Source organism: Monodon monoceros, unplaced genomic scaffold, assembly GCF_005190385.1.
Source record: "Monodon monoceros isolate NGI ecotype Baffin Bay Population unplaced genomic scaffold, NGI_Narwhal_1 Super_Scaffold_2, whole genome shotgun sequence".
Classification (NCBI taxonomy): Eukaryota; Metazoa; Chordata; class Mammalia; order Artiodactyla; family Monodontidae; genus Monodon; species Monodon monoceros.
The window spans coordinates 92,537,633-92,559,493 of NW_021703776.1; the positions used below are offsets into that span (position 1 = coordinate 92,537,633).

General features: G+C 38.0%; 1 protein-coding gene across 6 annotated transcripts in view; it reads left to right on the forward strand.

Annotated features, from left to right (window-relative positions):
* The window catches only part of AGK (acylglycerol kinase), an 86,381-nt gene that overhangs the window by 29,815 nt on the left and 34,705 nt on the right, over window positions 1–21,861 (forward strand). For all 6 annotated transcript variants that reach the window (XM_029233100.1, XM_029233103.1, XM_029233102.1 and 3 more), the window contains 6 exons: window positions 2,357–2,396; window positions 5,214–5,293; window positions 10,494–10,569; window positions 16,604–16,696; window positions 18,412–18,444; window positions 19,767–19,861. In XM_029233100.1, the coding sequence (XP_029088933.1) occupies window positions 2,357–2,396; window positions 5,214–5,293; window positions 10,494–10,569; window positions 16,604–16,696; window positions 18,412–18,444; window positions 19,767–19,861 (417 nt within the window). The remainder of the gene's footprint in view (window positions 1–2,356; window positions 2,397–5,213; window positions 5,294–10,493; window positions 10,570–16,603; window positions 16,697–18,411; window positions 18,445–19,766; window positions 19,862–21,861) is intronic.

Below are 21,861 nucleotides of genomic sequence, written 5' to 3' on the forward strand. Positions count from 1 at the left end.
GTTGTAAAACCGTATGTGCTTTTGAGGTACTGGTGTCATTATAATTGTAATGGGACATTGTCATTGCCCTTAGGTTTCAGGTGGGCAGCAGAGATACTTCCCCTTAGGGAAGAGATACTTCCACTTTCTCATAGAAGCTGACTGCTCTGTGAAATCTAGGAGTTCTCCTCCAGCCTGGCTATGGAAGGAAACTCCATAGCCTTTGACTGCAACCATGGCAGAAAGCAAAAGATTGTTTAATTTTTTTAGTTCAAACTTAAATGTCAAAATTAGATTTGAATTACTATAAAAATGCAAAATTCAAGGTCTTTGATGTTATGAAAAAGGTCTAGACAGAAAATTTAAGTGAAATAACACTTTTCTCCTTTTAATTCTTTCCTATAAATTGTTTATTGGTCATGTTTTCTGGGTATTAGTTTTCTTAACTGTTGTTAACCAGGTTGAAGGTATTATCTTAGCAGTGCCAGCAACATGCATTAGAATTGACTCTTACAAGGAGAAGATTCTGGAACCCAGTAGGCAGTCAGCCATTTAAAGTGCTCTTAAGGTATAAGTGGCACAAACATTTTAGAAAGCTTTATGCTAAATAGATGAACATGTTCTGATAGAATGTTTTCATTTTTGCAAGGCAAAATTTTGCCTCATGCCCAAATTTTCTGTTTATGATATAATTGAGTATCTGACTGTGATATAAAAAATAAGAGATTTAGATCAGCGGTCCCCAACCTTTTTGGCACCAGGGACCAGTTTCGTGGAAGACAGTTTTTCCAGGGACCGGGTGTGTGTAGGGGATTGTTTTGGGGCGATTCAAGCGCATTACATTTACTGTGCACTTTATTTATTATTACATTGTAATATATAATGAAATAATTATACAACTCACCATAATGCAGAATCAGTGGGAGCCCTGAGCTTGTTTTCCTGCAACTAGATGGTCCCATCTGGGGGTGATGGCAGACAGTGACACCCGAAGTGTGTTGCTTATGTCCAGTCTACTCCGTAAGATGCAGCTTAATTGTCACTTGCCACTCACTGATAGGGTTTTGATATGAGTCTGCAAGCAGTTGATTTATTATGGTCTCTGTGCAGTCAAACCTCTCTGCTAATGATAATCTGTATTTGCAGCCGCTCCCCAGCGCTAGCATCACCGCCTCAGCTCCACCTCAGATCATCAGGCATTAGATTCTCACAGGGGGTGAGCAACCTAGATCCCTCACATGTGCAGTTCACAGTAGGGTTCGAGCTCCTATGAGAATCCAAGGCTGCCGCTGATCTGACAGGAGGCGGAGCTCAGGTGGTAATGCAAGCGATGGGGAGTGGCTGTAAATACAGATGAAGCTCTGCTCGCTCACGCACTGCTCACCTCCTGCTGTGTGGCCTGGTTCCTAGCAGGCCACAGACTGGTACCGGTCTGTGGCCCGGGGGTTGGGGACCCCTGATTTAGGTAAAGCACTAGCAGAAGCAACTACATATTAAATTTATTTCTGGCAAATGACCTGAATAATTTCTACTGGATAAGAAAAATGCAGGGTATGTGCATTCATTTTCTACTGCTGCCCTAACAAATTACCACAAACTTAGTGATCTAACACAGCACAAATTTATTATGTTATGGTTTTGTGGATTAGAGGTCCAACACAAGTCTCACTGGGCTAAAATGACGGTGTTGGCAAGGACAGCGTTCCTCTGGAGGCTCTGGGGTGAACCCATTTCCTTGCCGTCACAGCTTCTGGAGGGTACCCACACTCCTTGACTTACGGCCGCCTTCCATCTTCAAAGCCAGTGAGGTTGCATCTTTCTGACCATCCTTCCATGGTCATATTTGCTGCTGAAGTTTCTCTGTTTTTAAGGACCCTTGTGGTTTGATTGGGCCCACCTGCGTAATCCAGGATTCTCTCCCTATCTCCAGATCCTAACTTAGTCACATCTGCAAAATCCCTTTTGCCACATAAGATAACATTTTCAGGTTCTGGGATGTGGACATCCTTTTTTTTTTTCTTTGGCCGAGCCACGCAGCTTGCAGGATCTTAGTTCCCCAGCCAGGGATTGAACTCAGGCCCACGGCAGTGTAAGCGCTGAGTCTTAACCACTGGACTGCCAGGGAATTCTCAGATGTGGACATCTGAGAGGGAGGTGGGATTATCATGCCTCCCATAGTACGGAAACCTAACACCGGGTTTCATTCAGAGAAAGTATTTTTCAAATGTGCCCATGATTTGTTACAGGTCTTAAGAAACTTTGACTTGGGTATTTTACAGGGAAGAGTTATACATATTTCTAAAAATGACAATGATTTGCTTGGATCTGAACCTACTTATTAAAGCTAACGTTCATTCTGTTTTGTTTACTTTGATAGTGATAACCTACTAAGGAGAGCAGCCTGTCAAGAAGCTCAGGTAATGCCATTTAATATGAAACAATTAAAACCCGCCTTATCTCCACTGTGCAGAAATCTCAGGCTGTTCCAGGGGGACTTGCACAGTGCCTTGCATCAGCGCAGCTTGGCTATTTTTTCCCCACTATCGGGGTGAATCAGGCTGCCAGCCAACTCTGAATAGAACTGGAGGAAGTTAACAATCTGGTGAGGAGCAGTTCCAATGCCCACCCCTTTAGACTTGTTTACTTCTGGATTAGTCCAGAGAACACAGAACTGGACTGGTTGGCACTCTGGGAATTTGTTCATGTCTGCAGGTGTCCTTGAAGATCTGGCTAAAGCCCGAATCATCCCTAATCCGAATAACCCCCAAGGATATCAGTTCAGAACAGGTGTTACCTCTCAAAGTCAAATCTTCTTAAAACTGTTGATTCATATTTTTAAAGCCTGTCTCTTTAGCACAACTGATTCAGACCCTCTCCCATGATATTGCACTTAAATATTCATCTATCTAGTTGTAGCTGAATTGTTAATCCTTTCAGGTTTAAGGCCACAATTTTGTTCTTCCCTCCCCTCCAAATGTGTGCATTATACATTGCAGATTAACTTGCACGACTGAGTTGCCTTTTTGTTACGTCATTCAGGCATACGATGTCAGAAATACCAAAAAAGAAACATGAAACTAAAAAATGACAAAAGACATGATGCATTTAGTAGGAGAGGTGGGTGGCAGACCTCATGTTTGTTTTTGAAATGTTTCCGTGGATGACAATGACAATAGATACTATTAATAAATTCCTCTTTTTAGTGATTCCCTAACTGTTCTAAATCCGTGTTTCAAGAATTCGATTGCTTTGTTGTTTTTATCTCTTACGGCTCTAAGTTGTTTTGGAAATCAATTCAAATAAACTTTAATATTAAATTTGAGGTGATCTTTACCCCAAGCTAATTTTCCACTAGCAACTGGAAAATCCTCTTGGGAGGGGAAGGCTTTCCCCCTTGAAGGAAGAGTGGTCATGGGGTACTCCCTTTCTTGTGCAAAGTAAATACCTCCACCTCTGTTCTGAACTCCATCTCCTCTTACTTTTCCCACTGTTCTAATTCTCCACTTCCCGACACCCATTTAGCTCCTTCCATCTGAAAAAAGGAAGCGAATTCATCCTTATAGCCCCCTCCCTCTAGTTACTTTTCCTGTCTGTGTCCTTCCCTTTTCAGTCTAAATTCTTGAAAGAATATGATTTTTTTTGTGTGTGGTACGTGGACCTCTCACTGTTGTGGCCTCTCCCATCGCGGAGCGCAGGCTCAGCGGCCATGGCTTACGAGCCCAGCCGCTCCGCGGCATGTGGGATCTTCCCAGACCGGGGCACGAACCCGTGTCCCCTGCATCAGCAGATGGACTCTCAACCACTGCGCCACCAGGGAAGCCCGATTTTTTTTTTTAATCTCACATAAACTCACCTCATTGTAGTCTCATGTAAACCTGAGACATGAGTTGCAGGTAGATAAGACTTCTAGAGGCTAAAAACCCAGGACCAGGAGGAATAATCTAGAACTGTAGATCTGGAATCTGGCAGGTTAATTAAATCATTTCTGGCCAAATTCCAGAAATAATATGGATAGAAAAAGAACAAATTACAATATTTAGAGATTTGGCAGCAAAACGTTAAGATCTAACTCAATAAGAGTGAAAACAGAGTAATAATTATAACGTACACAGAAACTTTTTACAAAGAAATAGTATGTCTTTCTGAAGTATTCAGAAATAGAAGTTTATTTTTTTTAAAGCAAGAAATAGACAATGGTGACAAAGGATCTCCAGTGGGCTGTCAGGGAGGTGGTAGAGTTGGGGTCAGTTACTTAATAAAAATCTTGGTGTAACTTCCATTTTTCTCCTATATTTACTTTGTGCTTCTGTACTTAATTCTACCTCCTTGGCCCAGACCTACTTCCCACAATCTAAGACTCGCAATTTTGCCCTCTTTGGGGTTTTCCTATTCTCATTCCTTTTATTGACCACCTTCTCCTCCCGTTACTTCCCATTTTCACTCCTCGCATCTAGTCCTCTGGGTGTCTTAACTCTGCCTCATCATTTATTAGCTCTTTAGAGCTGATAGAGTAGAAGTTTGGAGTTAGATTCATATAAATTCTAGGCTTGTAATTTATTAACACTTTGACTTTGACTGACTTAATCTTTCTGAATCTTGGCTTTCTCATCTATAAACATGAGAATATTTAATACCTCCTTGGTTTCTAAGAACTAAGAATTAATATGTGTGGAAGTGGCAAATACTAGGTGCTTAGTAAATATTAATTACATTTCTTTTCCTGTACCAGTTGATGCTACTTATCAAGGTTGCAAAGAAAGGAGGCAAATAGAGTATTAGATTTATTTTTTATGTGTATAAAGATACGAAGATTAACTGGTAACATGAAGATTCTTCATGAATAAGCTTTAGTAATAAGTTAAAAGAGAAAAAGGTTATATTCTGAAAACTGAAGACAAATTAAACTTCCCTTGTGACAGACTACGGACTTACTGGTTGTAATAAACCTAGTCATATCTTACAGAGAAAAGAAAAGTTACTTACCTTTAGTAGGTGAATGAAGCAGGGCGTTTTATTACAATATAAAATTCAGCTTATTTTCATTAAATAAAGGTGCACTTTTATTGTTGTTGTTTATGGTGGGGTTGTCAACATGAAATCCGGAAAGAACATTTGTTTCCCCAGGGTAGACACTGTATCTGCCAGTAGTAAATTCTTTTGGAATGAAAGAATATCTGTGCTCACTAACTGAATAGAAGGACATTTACTGAAAACTTTTCTTTGTTCCTTTTTAGGTGTTTGGCAGTCAACTTATTCCTCCCAATGCACAAGTGAAGAAGGCAACCGTCTTTCTCAATCCTGCCGCTTGCAAAGGGTAGTTCAGTTTGTGACTTGTTATAGATTTGGTTTTTCTAAGGGGAAAAGAGTCACAGAATACTAGGCAGCTGGTTGGATTGTGTGGAATTGGAGCTACTAGGTTCAGTACCCTTGTAGCAATAAGATTCAATTGTAATGTAGAAATCACGGTTAATCAGATATAACTGTAAAGCTAACTGATGCCTAGCTAACTGGTCTAATTGAAGTTTAATAATTATTCCAGAATTAACACTCTCAAATCAGTCTTATCTGCTTGGTGGTAGCCCCCTTGGGAACAACTTCTGCTGCTGTGATGTAAATTATGAGTCCTTCTCTGTTACAGGATGTTCAGAGATTGCCGAAAGCACTGTGGCCTTGTGAGGTCAGAAACATTCTTTTCCAAAGTGGTGAATGTAGAGTTACGTCTTGGAGGTCAGTCAAGGGAGAACACTCAGTGTTCCCGACTGACGAAATGGCCCATGGGGCGGGAGCCTACAGACAGGAGTGCCGACTAATGTCCTTTGCTGTGTCACGGGAAAGTCTGTAAACTGGTCTGGTTGGCCTCGAGGGGTCATGTGAGGCAACTCTGAGAATTAAGATGTGAAGAATAGTTGGGACCTTGGTTGACAGTCATGTGTCCATGTTCATTTATTGTAACAAATGTACCACACTGGTGCAGGATATTGAAAGTGAGGGAGGTTTTTTGTGTGTGTGTGCGTGTGTGTGTGTGTGCATGTGTGTAGGGGAGCAGGGGGTATGTGAGAACTCTCTGTACTGTCCACTCATTTTTACTGTGAACCTAACAACTGCTCTAAAAAATAGTCTATTAATTTTTAAAAGTACCATAAGCAAAATAAAACTTTTTTTTTTACATTGCTAGTTAGGTACAACTCTCATTCAGTTGGAAAGGTGAATAAGACTTTTGGTGGCTTATAGAAGAAATCATTTAAAATTTAAAATTATTTTTTAAAAATAGTAAGAATTAAAGGGTTGAGGGGGAGAAAAAAGTGATACCTTTTATTCTGTCTAACGGCCAGAACAATTCTTTTTGTCCTGACTGAGGAAAAATTAATAAGTATGTATTAGATTGGATTCTCTAAGTTCGAAGTCAAATGACATTAAGATAATAAGAACAACAGCAAAAAGCATAGTTGGGAGTAGCTTCTAAGTGGTGAGGTTAACATTGGAGAGAAACGCAGGGGCTCTGAAATAAGTTTCTCTAGTCATTTCTTGGGAGGTAGTGTGTGTGGCTTCACAGATGTGAGGGCTAGTCACGCCTTATTTCTTTTTAATTCAGCAGTTTAAGATATTTACCTACAGATTGTCTGAATCGGCTCCATTACTCTACCTAATTGAATCATATTTGCCCACCTTCGTTGGAGCCACTTCCCGCCCCCATAAACATACCAGTCATAAGGCCTCTTGTTCATTCTTGTTTAAAACCAGCGCTGAACAAAAATATCAACAAAGGTTCTAACACAACACAATCAAAATACCCAAGATAACTAAATAGTCACTGGTGGCCTGTGGGAGAAGCTAGCAGGGAACTGGGTGTATCCTCTGTATACTCTTCTCTGCTCTGTGATACTGTCGGTGTTGCTTAACTTCTTAAATCCTCAATTTACTCATCTGTAAAGTGTGAAAACTAATAGCACATGCCTTATAAAAATTACCATGTAATTCTTTAGGATTAAATGAGGTAATGCCTATAAGGTATTCAGCATTCTTTCCATTTCATAGTTAGCACCTGATAAAAGAAATATAAGCTGCTGTTCTTGGTATTACTGACCTGTAGGCTGGGTCAGAAGGTTCTCTACTTGGCTCTCCCACCCTGGGATCTCTCCTTTTGCCTCCGTTGTTGTAACTGCTCCAGGTCCTGTTCCTCTAGAGATCTAGTAAGTTAGTAACTTGCTAATTCTCTTGAAATATATGGTAGTTTGTTTAAGCTATAATCAGTCATTTTGAGTTCCTACTTGAGATATTTGCATTTTTTAAAAATGAATAAACTTTTCTTTTAGAGAAGTTTTAGGTTCCTTTTACACTTTTACACATAAGTGTATTTGCATTTTTAAAGGTAGGTTCTTGTTGAAAAGTGTAATACCTTTACCTGCAGGCTAGGGTAAGGAAAGTGTTTCTTTTCTAAAGTCATGGTCCCCTTTAACAAGGTGAATCCCTGCAAGCTTCTAGGAAGCAGCCACTTTGAATCTCTCCAGCATCTTTTTTTAAAGCTTTCACTGTTTAACTGTACTATTTTTGTCATCTTGACTCTGACCTGACACATAATTTATAATTTATCATGTAGCTATTTCATTATGTAGTACTGGTTTAAAACTACATTAGAGCTTTAGGAAATAACTGTTTTGCATTAATAAATGATACATTAAAGAGTAATTATTTTGTGTGTGCGTGTGAACCTGCAAATTGCTAGAGGTATAGAAAGTTTTATTTAACTCTGGTGCTATCTCACCCTTAATTATATAATAAATAATACATTTATTACTGGTAACACTTGCTTTTCAATCTTTTATATGGAATATTATATTATTAGGAATAATATATAATATATATAATATATAATATATAATAATATATAATAATATTATAAGGAAAAAAATGCCTTCACTTCCACTTTAGAGATTTTCTGTACCTGTGGCATCACAAAGATGTGAATAAAGGCCCAAATGTTCAAATCTTTTTTCTTTCTTTCTTTTTTTTAATTGAAGTATAGTTGATTTACAGTCTTGTGTTAGTTTGAGGTGTACAGCAAAATGATTGTTATATATACATACATATATTTTTTTCAGATCCTTTTCCATTGTAGGTTATTATAAGTTATTGAATATAGTTCCCTATGCTATACAGTAAATTCTTATTGTTTATTTTATATATAGTAGTGTGTATCTGTTAATCCCATACTCCTACTTAATCCCTTCCCCCTTTGGTAGCCATAACTGTTTTCTATGTCTGTGAGTCTGTTTCTATTTTTAAATAAATTCATTTGTATCATTTTTTAGATTCCACATATAAGTAATATCATATAATATTTGTCTTTCTCTTTCTGTCTTACTTTACTTAGTATGATAATCTCTAGGTCCATCCATATTGCTGCAAATGACAATATTTCATTCTTTTTATGGCTGAGTAATATTCCTTTATATATAATGTATATAATATATTCTGCACACAGAAACACACACACACACACACACACACACACACACACACACACACACACTTTATCCATTCATCTGTTGATGGACACTTAGGTTGCTTCCATGTCTTGGCTATTGTAAATAGTGCTGCTATGAACACTGGGGTGCATGTATCTTTTCGAATTAGAGTTTTCATATTTTCTGGATATGTGCCCAGGGGTGGGATTGCTGGATCATATGGTACTTCTAGTTTTAGTTTTTTAAGGAACCTCCATACTGTTCTCCATAGTGGCTGTACCAATTTACATTCCTACCAACAGTGTAGGAGGGTTCCTTTTTCTCCACACCATCTCTAGCATTTATTCTTTGTAGACTTTTTGAGGATGGCCATTCTGACTGGTGTGAGGTGATACCTCATTTTACTTCTACAAATCTTATTTGTTTTTTTAAAATTAATTAATTAACTTATTATTTATGGCTGAGTTGGGTCTTCGTTGCTGCGTGTGGGATTTCTCTAGTTGTGGCAAGCGGGGGCTACTCTTCGTTTCAGTGCGTGGGCTTCTCATTGCGGTGGCTTCTCGTGTTGTGGAGCATGGGCTTTAGGCGTGCGGGCTTCAGTAGTTGTGGCTTGCGGGCTCTAGAGCACAGGCTCAGTAGTTGTGGCGCACGGGCTTAGTTGCTCCGCGGCATGTGGGATCTTCCCAGACGAGGGCTCGAACCCATGTCCCCTACATTGGCAGGCGGATTCTTAACCACTGCACCACCAGGGAAGCCCAAATCTTATTTCTTAAACTAACTCAGAGGAGCTTATAGATGTGTTGTAAGTGATTAATACGGCTGATTGAGACTTCTCCAGAGTTTTGCTTCTCAGAGATAGATCTAATCCACTTCCACCTGACCCTTTCTTATCAACCTAGAAATGAAAGCAACCCTGCAAGGAGAAATGTTTACAGTATCACTAGCTCGCCTTTTATTGTTGGGTTAAGCCCCAGAAATGGTGATCTGGAAAGGAGAAATTTCCATTTAGCCTTTCATGTTCACTCTTACAAGCATTCAGAGCTGTAGAAGAGGGAGGATATGTTTGTTTAATTTGCTTATTAAGTGCTCAGGTGTGCCCTTGGTTCAAGGTATTTTTTTGGTTCTTGTAAAAATTTGCTCAAGCTTCTCAGTTTCTATTTTAATTCATAATCAGAAATCTTTTATGTTCTGTGTTCCATTTGATAGCTATTTCTTTTTAGTTTAAAGAATGTTGAAGTTGGTTTGTGCATAACTCTACATGTTCCTCATTCACTACCTTTGTGTCTGTTTCTAGTATAAAATATTCTTAAAGTTGAAGCATGCATCACTGATAAAAAATAATAATCTTTTTGAAAGAGGACTGAGTAAATGTGGATGTAAAAGTTAGATGTTTGGTGTTGATTGTTTTGAAAGTACTACTTTTTGTTTTTGTTTTGTGATGTGATAGTTGAAAATATTTGGGTAAAAGACAAGTCAACTGATCGGTATGTTTTAACGTTTATTCAACTCTGAGACTCTGCAATTGGGGACTTTTTTGCAGCGTCTGTATCCCTTGATTTCTAGTACATTCTCAGTCAACCACTGGAATGTAAATAAGTTCCATGAGGGCTTATTACATTATACCTCAGTTACATGTATTTTTGCCTGCCTTGTCCTGTTGTTTGCCCAGTTCCTAGATGTGTCTAGCACACAGTAGAGGCTCAGTAAATGCTTGTTGAGTGAATCAGACATTGTTGCCTGAGTGGAGCCATATCCAGTGCACACACTTCCTCTAGAGGAACTAGATTGTGCATTCTAAGCGTGCCACATGGGTAAGAGCTTATTGTATTAGACAAGGGGCGAAATCTTGGAGGCCCCAGAGTGAGAGAGTCCACGTTTATATCCAGAGAAACTCATTACTCTTCACTAGCCTTCCTGTCCTTGAACAAATAGAGGAAACGTGTTCTCTACGCTATTTCTTGTTCTCTTCTAGAGAAGGTGGTTGGGCTTTTTATATTTCCTCTTGAGAACTCATGTTAAAATATTTGTGTTTTCTTCCTTTGTCTACAGCAAAGCCAGGACTCTATTTGAAAAAAATGCTGCCCCGATTTTACACTTATCTGGCATGGATGTGACTATCGTTAAGGTGAGAACTGCTCTAGAATGTTGATTTTATCCAAGCTACCCCTCCTTATAACATATCCTCTTCTCTTGACTTCTTAGCAGAAATCACTTATCACTTAGAAGATAAGAACAGAGAAGTCAACGTTGTGTTCTTCTTCTGATAATTAATAAGATAATATTGTTTTTTCCAACCACGGTCAGCTTTTCACTTTCAGAACAGGATTGAATGGAGCTATGAACTTGGCTCCTTTCATCTGACAGATAGGACGTGGAACTATTGTCTCTTGGAAGATGAAAGTTGTTACAGCTGTAAGAATTCTTTTTCTGACTATTAAAAAGAAATTTCAAGTTTGAGTAATTAATTTAATTTCTTCGTAGTTCCGCAGACAGGTAAACATTTTCTTTCTGGTGACGAATTATTTCAGGTGAGGAATTTTAAGTGGTAAAGCTTTAGAATTTTCGAGATTTGGGTAAGAAGAAATGGGGACAAAAATAAATGAGAGGGAATTGTGCTATTTTAGAAGATGCCTCAAGACTTCACTTTCTTGACTTTAAGTGCTGTGTGTGTGGTATGTACATAGGTGTGTGTATTTGGTGAAAATCACTGTTACCATGTTTGTAAATCTATGTTATACCAATTTTTAATATTACACACTTTCATTAAATCATAGAGATTGAACGGTCGTTTAGTCCAGTTGACCATGCAATGTTGATGTTGAACTCTCCTCTCCAGCTTGTCCGAGGTGTGGTCTTCTGGTTGTCTGCCTCCAGGGATGGGAGAGTGGGGAAGAAAACTGACATTTATTTCAGGACCTGTAATGCATATTGCAGACTCTATGTATTAGAGATCTGAGAATGGTTATTTAAGACCGATATTTGTTTGTTCCTGGAGTGTTTGGTTGAACTCACAAGGAGAACCATCTGGGCCTGGAGCTTTCTTTGAAGGGAAATTTTTTTGTATATTAACTTTCTTTAATGGCTGTAGAAGTACATCAGGAAGTTCTGTTTCTTCTTGAATTAATTTTAGTAAGGTAAATTTTTTAAAGGAATTTGTGAATTTCATCTAAGTTTTCAAATTAATAGGCATCAAGTTGTTCATAATATCTTCTTTTTAACTTTTAAATTTCTGTGACATCTGAAATACATCATTTTCTTGCTCAGTATTGTTTTATTGTTTATTTGTGCTTTTTTTTTTTTTGCCTGCCAGTCATGTGAGAGGTGCGTCAATTTAATTAATCCTTTTTGCCGAGAACCATTTCTTGGCTTGTTGATCCTTTCATTTATGTTTCTTTCATTAACTTCTGGTCTGTCTTTATTGTTTCCTTCATTCTACTTTCTTTGGCTTTTTTTTTGCTGTTCTTTTTGACATTTTAACTTGGATGCTTATTTCATTAATTTTCACCCTTCTCTCCTGGTGTTTTCTTAGAAAGCTATAAACTTTACTGCTTCAGCTGCGTCCTAGGAGTTTTGATATATAATATTTTCATTATTATTCATTTCTAAATGTTTTCTAATTTTCATCATGATTTTTGTTTGACCTATGAGTTATTTAGCATGTTTTAAAATTTTCAAGTCTAAAGTTTTCCTACATCTTTTTGTTAATGGTTTCTGATTTAATTGTGTTAATGGTCAAAGAATGTAGTCTATATAATTCCAGTATTTTAAGTTTATTGAGATTTGTTTTATGGCCTAGCATGTGGTTTGTTTTCATAAATGTTTTATGTAGGCCTAAAAAGAATATATATCAGTTATTGGGTACCATGTTCTATATATGTCCATTCAGTCAAGTCTGTTAGTTGTGTGGCTCAAATCTTAACACGTCCTTACTGATTTTTTTCTTCTGTTTGAACTATAGATTATTCAGAAAGAGGTGTTAGAAATATCGCACTAGATAGATTTGTCTGTTTCTCTATGTAGTTTTATCCACTTTTGCTTTTTTATATTTTGAGACTGTCAGTAGATGCATTCACATTTCAAATTATTTCATTTTTCTTGCATGTTGACACTGTCATAGATACTCTCTTTAGCACTAATGCTGTCTTTTACTGTGGTCTATTTTATTTAGTATTGTTAGTAACCATACTAGCTTGCTTTGATTAGTTTTTACCTGGTATAATTTTTACTTATCTTTACTTAAGCCATTTTGTATCCTTATATTTTAATGCATCATTGGTAAAGGCATGAAAACAGGATATTTTAAAGTCCCAAGGCTTTTTGTGTGTGTGCCTTTTGACTGGACCATATAATCGATTAACATTTATTGTAATTGTTAATGTATTTAGATTTATTTCTATACCAGTTATCTATTGCTACATAACAAACCACCTTGACAACAGTTTTTCTGCTTACAATTCTGTTGGTCAACAATCCGTGTTCAGAGCTGTTCTTGTGTTGGTCTCACCTGGGCTCCTCAGTGGCTTGTCTTTTCATGACTTGATAGCTTATTTCCTTTTCTCACTGAATAATATTCCATCATGTAGATGTACAACAGTTTGTTTATCCATTTACCTATTGAAGGACATCTTGATTGCTTCCAGTTTTGCAGTTATGAATAAAGCTGCCGTAAACATTTGTGTGCATGTTTTTGTGTGGACATAATTTTTCAGCTCATTTGGGTAAATACCTAGGAGTTCAGTGGCTGTATTACATGGCATGCTTAGCTTTGTAAGAAACTGGCAGACTGCTTTCCACAAGTGGCTGTACCGTTTTGCATTCCCACTAGCAATTAAGGAGATTTTCTGTTGCTCCACATCCTCATCAGTATTTGGTGTTCTCAGTGTTCGGGGTTATAGCTGTTCTGATAGGTATACAGTAGTTTCTCATTGTCTCAATTTGCAGTTCCCTAATGACATATAACATTGAGCATTTTTTCATTGGTTTATTTTCCATCTGTATATCTTCTTCAGTGAGGTGTCTGTTCAAACCTTTGCTATTTTAATTGAGTTGTTTCTTGTTTGTTCTCTTATTGTTGAGTTTTAGAGTTCTTTGAACACAAGTTCTTTATCAGATATGTGTTTCTAAAATATTTTCTCTTATACTGTCTTTTAAAGCTGTGTTTTCATTCTCTTAACCGTATTTTCACGGAGCAGAAGTTTTTAATTTTAAGGAAGTCCAACTTATCAGTTTTTTTCTTTTGTGGCTCTTGCTTTTGGTGATTTATCTAAAAACTCATCAACAAACCCAGGATCACCTACATCCTCTACTGTGTGATTTTCTAGAAGCTTTATAGTTTTTTATTTGACATTTAGGTCTATGATCCATTTTGAGTTAATTTTTGTGAAAGGTATAAGGTTCACGTTTTCTGCATCGGCCACTCTTTATCCTTTCTCTTTGTTGCACTTGGAATTTTCCTCTTAAGATCAGAACCTCAAATGTGTCATCCCTATTAATGTAATCTTTTAAATTATGGTCTGTTAAATCTGTCAATATCTTTTTGAATTTTGGTTCTTTCATTCATGTACTTATTCATATTTATCAATTTGTCTTGCAAATATTTGAGTACCTACTACAAAGTAAGCTCTGTTCTACCTGTTGAGGATACAGTCTGAACTAAACAAGTTCTCCCTCTCTGTCCTCAAAGAGCTTCCACTCAAAGTGTGAAAAGGAGGGATGCAGATAAAACACATATACAAATAAACATATGATTTGTCAGATGGTGATGAGAGCCAAGAAGAAAAATCAAGCAGGGTAAGGAGACCAAGAGTAATGGCGGTGTTAGTTTAGTTCAGGAGGCCAAGGAAGGCCAGTCTGGTAAGATGACCTTTGGAAGAGACGTGGGGGAAATGAGTGAGTCATGCTGGTAGGTTGGGGAAAGCTTCCAGGCCGAACGTACTGCACGTTCGGAGGCTCTGTGGAGGAGTGTACTTGGGGCTTGAGGAAGAGTGAGAGGCAAATGTAGTTGGAGGAGAATGAGCAAGGGGAGGCAGGAGAGAGGATGAGGTTGAAGAAGTCAGGAGGGGCAAGATTGTCAGGTTTGTATCATTTACGCATTCAGTCAATTACCTTTCCTCTCTGTTGTTGATAAAGTGTTGTGTAGGAAAAGGCTGAATGGAGAGCCCTAAAGAAATGTCACCAGGAATCTACCTAAAATTTGATGTCCCTCCACTGAGCAACTTGCTTTGAACGTAGACATTCAATTGGTAATCAATTCACCCAGTTGTATTCTAGTGTATTGTTCCCACCTATCTCCGCCTTGTCCCCAAGGATGTTATCAAATAACTTGCCAGGTGCCTTGCTGAAGACCCAATAGAATGTCTGTCTGGATTTCCTGATCTTCTGATCTAGTAATCTGTCAAAGATGAGGATACTCTGAAATGCCTTGTTCTCGGTGAACCCATGCAGATTCCCAGTGATCACCTATTTCGGGGTGTTCACAAAGCATCCTTTTAATCAGGATCAACATATATTCTCTCTTTTTAAAAAAATATTTATTTATTTTTGGCTGCGTTGGGTCTTCATTGCTGTGTGCGGGCTTTCTCTAGTTGAGGCGAGTGGGGGCTACTCTTCGTTGCAGTGCACGGGCTTCTCTTGCTGCGGAGCATGGACTCTAGGCGTGCAGGCTTCAGTAGTTGTGGCATGTGGGCTCAGTAGTTGTGGCACACGGGCTTAGTTGCTCCGCGGCCTGTGGGATCTTCCTGGACCAGGGCTCGAACCCGTGTCCCCTGCATTGGCAGGCAGATTCCTAACCACTCTGCCACCAGGGAAGTCCCTATATTCTTTTTTTAAAAAGTGAAATATTTGGATTGATTGAGCTCAGTCACCAGAGGATAATGATTTAATCAACCATGGGTATGTAATGACACAAAAACTCAGAAGGACAGGGTTTGGAGAGCTTCTGGGCTGATAAACCTGTGGAGATCTGAGGAGAGGTGGTACGCCCACAGAGGGCCTGGAGACTCCACACCGGTCCCCACACACCTTGCCCCATGTACCTCTTCATTTGTCTGTTCATCTGAATCCTTTCTAATAAACTGATAACTGTGAGACAAAAAAAAAAAGAAATATTTACAAATGTATAACTGCAAAGCCAGTCATTTCATTTTTCAGGATAAAAGTAGAACCATTCATCATAAGATTAGATGGTGTTAGTGTAGGACTTTGTTTTTCGTGTGTTGACTGTGACTTAGTGGCCCAGGTGCTTTAGCCCATCTGACATCCAAATCTTTAATTTTTGCCTATTAGTGGGTCTAGTAAAGTGTCAACAGGAGAGAGTGTTTCCTTATTTCAGTATTAGTTGCATTACATTTGTTAAAATTCAGTGTTTGGTTTTAGAGGTGGTGGCTTAGATCATTCATTTAAGTCTACATATGTATCTGAAATGAGGTATCCTCAATACAAATGGTGAGGCTTACATACCATTTAGTCACCATTTTGTGACTGCTTTGAGCCATACCTATATTTCTTTATGTACAATCATAGCAAAACCACAGTAACCGTTTATGTAGTACAGTGCCAGTTAAGAACAGTTACCTTGCTAGTCGTTTTTCATACTGCTTTCCAACAGTATTAGGAAGAAGCGCTTTTCCCTTCCTCCAGTACACATGATTTCATTGATAAGGAAATTAAGATCCTGAGAGTTTAAGGCCACTCAGGTAAAAAGTAGCAGAGTTGGGATTTAATCTGGGTCTCCTGGGCTCTCAAATCTGTGCTCTTTTTATTACAACTGTTTCTCCTTATTTGCACATACACTTGACTTTCTGCTTGCAGATGAAAGTCACTGGGTAAATGATGTAATAATAGAACGTGCACTGGACTAGAAATGATTCCTCTGACTAGCTGACTGTATAACCGAGACAAATCACTAGGTTTGAGTTTTATTTTTAAAGTAAGGAGCCGCCTAGATGGTTTCTGAGGTCCCTTCCAGCTCTAAAAATATAAAACTATAAAAACCATACATAGTTGCTTTGATAGCTGTTTAGTTTCTCATGTATATCAATTATGTAGAATTTAAGAAAAGGTTCAGTGTAAAACTTTAAAGAAAATATCCCATATTTTTAGACCTTTGGGCCTGTGGCTCTAGGATGATAAATTTACCAAAGGCTTCCTTTGTATTGCAGACAGATTATGAGGGCCAAGCCAAGAAGCTCCTGGAACTGCTGGAAAACACAGATGTGATCATTGTTGCTGGAGGAGATGGGACTTTGCAGGAGGTGTGGCCGCTCTTCTGTTTGAAACCATTTTGAAAGGGAGGAAAATAGAAATTAGGTCTTGGAGCAGTGGCGTAAAGTGGTTATAATTCAAGGAAATTATTTCTTTGTAATCCATTCTTTTTAGGATTGTTTCTCTCTGAAACAAGTATAGCATTACATTTTTCTCATGCACTTTTATTTCATTGCTTCGTATAAATTCTATACCCAGCACATGGAAGGGTTTTTGTTTTATCAGATTTAAGTCGGATAAAATGGAATAAAACAGGGTACAAAATGGTGCTGGGTGTGAAACGCTTTTTATATTTTGAAGACTCTTATGAAGTAGCCCTGTTTGTTAGGGAATCACTGTTTCAATTATGGGAAGGTTTCTTATAAAATAAACTTAAATAACAATTGCCTTTTAAAAAAATGCATCTGTCCATTCTCACATCATTTCCATCCCATGTAATGTTATCTCCTAATGGTACATTTAGAGGCAGAGGTCTACATGTTCTGATGTATGCGTTGCTTTTGTTCTGCAATTCCATTTCCTTAATGCTTGCTTTGGTCCAATAAGGACAGTAAGTATATTACCCTGGAAATGCTCTTCTTTTCCAGGGCAATAGACTAGAACCTACATTATGTATTGGAAACCCCTAAAGGGCCCAGTGCAGGTGCCCCTCCCACTCAGTCACCCCATCCTGTGTACCATAAGTCACATCCATACCTCGTTTCTCATTGTCTTTTGCCTCTATTTTGGTGGTTTCATTGGTGTTCAGGGACGAGGAGCTATAATAGCGGACAGGGCACTGTCCTGTGTTTGAGTTAGCAATCATGTAAGCCTTAGTAAGCTTCTTTTAAAAAGGCTGTGCTAATGATCTTGTAATTGTGTTTGTGGATTTTTAATGAAGTGTGAAGAATATGGATAGCATACCAACAAAGTAATGAAGTGGAACTCACGACAGCCCCATTTAATCCCGAAACTCAGTGAGGCGGGAGATGCGGGAGAAGATTGGCTTTTGCCTTGACTTCACAAAATGTTTTTAAGAAAGAAACCACATTGTGTATCTGGTATAATCTAGTCATCAAAATATGCCCTGGTTAAAAAAAAGAATTGGAGGGAAATATAGCAAAATATAAACAACTGACTAATGATGCCTGGTGGGTTTATGAGAAAGTATTTTTTCTTCAGGTATTTTTCACAGTTTTTACAAGACCATGTGTATTATAGTTTAAAAATAAAAAATAAATTAAGTAAAAATTCAAATTAAAAATGTCTTTTTATAGAGGGAATACAGTCTCCCTTGTCTTCATATTCATCAGTAAGAAACATTTATTGAGAGCAGGCTTCTCTCTGAGTGTAGCAAAGTGCTGTTTTTTTCCCGATATGTGTACTTCATAGTAGGAAACTAGGATCTTTAGTATAATCGATGTGTACATCACATTTATGCCCATCTTATAGAACTTAAAACGTAATTTTACTAATATAATGTGGAAGTTTTATAATTATTTTATCTTAGCCTTTATAGTACTATTGATCCTAGGTGGAGAATAAAATCTAATCTAGCTCTGATCTTATTGGAGAATAGTTTGTGCTTTAAGAGCCAATACATCTTTTGACATAGTTTCTAGGAAGAAAACAGGAACAAGTTTGTGGTCCATGAAAATTGAATCCAATTCTTTTATGATAAAGGAAATACAAGTTGTTCATAATAATTTTTTTAAAACATTTGTAGGTTATAACTGGAGTTCTTCGAAGAGCAGATGAGGTGAGCTTTAAAATAAGAATAATTGCATTTTGACTTTTACTTTCCTGTTTTAATCTCTCTTTATTTCTTTCTTTTACCCTTTCTCCCCTTTTTATATTTTAAGATGGGCACAAGTTGTGCTTCCTCGGATTTTAGAAAATAAAGTACTTCTGCCTATGTCATAGAACACTTTTATTAACTCATGGTGGACTTTTCTGCTTTGGGGATCCAGGGTATCCAATGGCTTTTACCAAGAGTTGTTTAAAATATAAAATTTCCCTATAGAATCTTTTCTTCAAAGGATTCCTTCATTAATAAATTGTGGTATATTCATATATTAGAAGCCATACAACAGTTAAAATGAATGAACTAGGTTTATAAATATCTACGTGGTAAATCTAAAAAATATTCAATAAAGGCAGGTTGCCAAAGTATTTTATGCATTTCTACAAAGTTTTAAAATTCAGAAAACAAAGATACTCTTAACAGATGCCTAAACTATGTAGTAAAAGGATAACAATGTGAATGGAAAGGAATCACACCCACCTCACGATAAAGGCTTCCTCTGGGAAGGGAAAGGGGAGTAGGATGAGAAGGGACTTGAGTTGTATCTGCATCACTTTATTTCTTAAAACTCTGAAGCAAATATGGCAAAATGTAATATTTGTTAAATCTGGGTCTTGGGTACATGGGTATTCGTGAGATTACTTTAAATTATTGTAGAAAAGTGTGATAAAATATTTTATAAGTAATAACAAGAAAGAAGATCCTTCCCAGTCCCTTTGGTAATAGTAGACTGAGCTCAAAATAATCTTTAGGAACCTTACGGTATCTGTTTATTTGTGGCCTTTAATTAAGTCCTCTACTGTGCCATTCTTCTGCTACTTGACCTTGCTTATTCTCTTAGCCTTGTTTATACTTGAGGTAGTTTATAAAGCCCTTTCACCTGTCCTCAGTCACTGTACAAATGTTAGACATTTTTAGTTGAATTCTATCTGCAACTTTGTCAAATAGTGTGGCAACATAATACAGTCTGTCACAATCATGCATTTATCTAATATCTAAGACCCTCATTTTCTTAACCAAATTTCTTTCAACCAGTTGCCATTAGCACCCAAATATTCCTTCCAAATGTGAAGGTATGTGGTTTTCATGAACTGCCTTGTTCTACAATCTGCTTCCTCAGTATTACCTGGTTGCTGGTCTAGGGGTGTGGGAAGGAAGGCTGGGAGGCAGGCCCAGGGTCAGTTACTTTGTCATAGTGGACACACCTGTGCCTCTCTGTTCAACCTCATTTTCTGACCATAACAATAAAACTTTGCTCTTGTTTTCTTCCTCGCCAGGCTACCTTCAGTAAGATTCCCATTGGATTTATCCCACTGGGCCAGACCAGTAGTTTGAGTCAGACACTCTTTGCCGAAAGTGGAAACAAAGTCCAGTAGGTTGTCAATGTGGGATGGTAGCATTTGTGGGTAAGCGAGCCTGGGAATGGAAAATTCACACGTGTGATATAATTTTCTTTTTGAGTTTTGATAGCCTGAAACTTCAGATCATTAAGAGGAAGAGATCAGAGTTCAAGCGTTGGGTTGACTGGGAAGTTTCTCTGTTGGGTTGTGGGACCCTGGTGATCTAATGTTAAGTCCTCAGGGCAGGTATGGAGACGAATACTGATGTCCTTCTGACACCTACGAAGGTAGCTTCGCTGGTCCAAGCATACTGTTTGTGTGCTTTTGTGTTGTAAGATTCTCTGCTGAAGACATATTCGCAGTGATCATTTGTTTGCTTTAAGTATGTATGATGACAAATAGCAAGTTCCCTGCGGAGACTGGGCCAGCAGCAGCCTTGGCTCCATTACCTTGATAATATAAGTAGCTAAAACAACCAAATATAGTTACGTCCTTTAGGGAATGCCAAAAGTGGAAGGCAGTGTGGATAAAGTAGACAGAGGAAGTAGTGCAACCCTGACATGAAATTAAACTGTTGTGAGTCTAACAGTGTCCTCAGGAGTCAGGCAAGTTGCTATTAGTGCTCTTTTCTTTCAAAAGCATTATGTAAACAAAGATTTAGTCTTTCAGGAAGATGGGAATCTTGAATTTGAGTCATGGCTTTGACAATGATTAAAAATATAATCTTGGACAAATCATTTTCAGGCAGGTTCTCATTGTCAGTTGCCTGATCTTTAATGTAAGCTCTGTGATACATTGGGGGAAGTCAATAAAAAATGTTTGTGAATGAATGAATTGAAATCTTCTCAAGACATTTCTTGTTATAACCTTCTAGAATCAATAACAATAATAATACTCAGGTGATTTTCTGTTTTGGATTTTTTTTTCTGCTTTGGGATTTTTATTTTAGATTGAGGTATAGTTGACATAAAACATATTAGTTTCAGGTGTATAACACGATGATTTGATATTTATATGCCACCACAATAATTATAGTTAACATCTGTCACCATTCAATAGTTACAGAATTGTTTTTCCTTGTGATGAGAACTTTTAAGATATACTCTCTTAAAAACTTTCGGACATGTAATACAGTATTATTAACGTTAGTTGCCATGCTATACGTTCCATCCCCGTGACTGACTTATTCTTTTAAATAAATTTATTTATTTATTTATTTTTAGCTGTGTTGGGTCTTTGTTTCGATGACTGACTTATTTTATAACTTGACTCCCTTCGCCCTTTTTACCAACCTCCCACCCCCCACCTCTGACAACCACCAATCTGTTCTCTGTATCATCTATGAACTTGATTTTTTTAAAATTTTAATTTAATTTATTTTTTTGCTGCATTGGGTCTTCGTTGCTGCATGCAGGCTTTCTCTAGTTGCTGCGACGGGGGGGCTACTTTTCCTCGCGGTGCACGGGCTTCTCGTTACAGTGGCTTTTTGTTGTGGAGCACAGGCTCTAGCGCACAGGCTTCAGTATTTGTGGCGTGTGGGCTTCAGTAGTTGTGGCTCGGGAGCTCTAGAGTGCAGGCTTCAGTAGTTGTGGCGCACTGGCTTCAGTAGTTGTGGCTCGCAGGCTCTAGAGCACAGGCTCAGCAGTTGTGGCGCACGGGCTTAGTCGCTCCGTGGCATATGGGATCTTCTCAGACCAGGGCTCGAACCCGTGTCCCCTGCGTTGGCAGGTGGATTCTCAACCACTGCGCCACAAGGGAAGTCCCTTGTTTTGTTTTGTTTTTTTAAAGATGCCACCACATATAAGATATCATACAGTATTTGTCTTTCTCTGTCTGACTTAACTTCACTTAGTATAATACCCTCCAAGTCCATCAGTGTTGTTGCAGATGGCAAAATTTCATTCTTTTTTATTGCTGAATAGTATTCCAGTGTATGTGTGTGTGCACACAAATGTGTATATATATATATATATATATATATGTATCTCACATATATATCACATCTTCTTTATTCATTCATCTGTCAACGGAC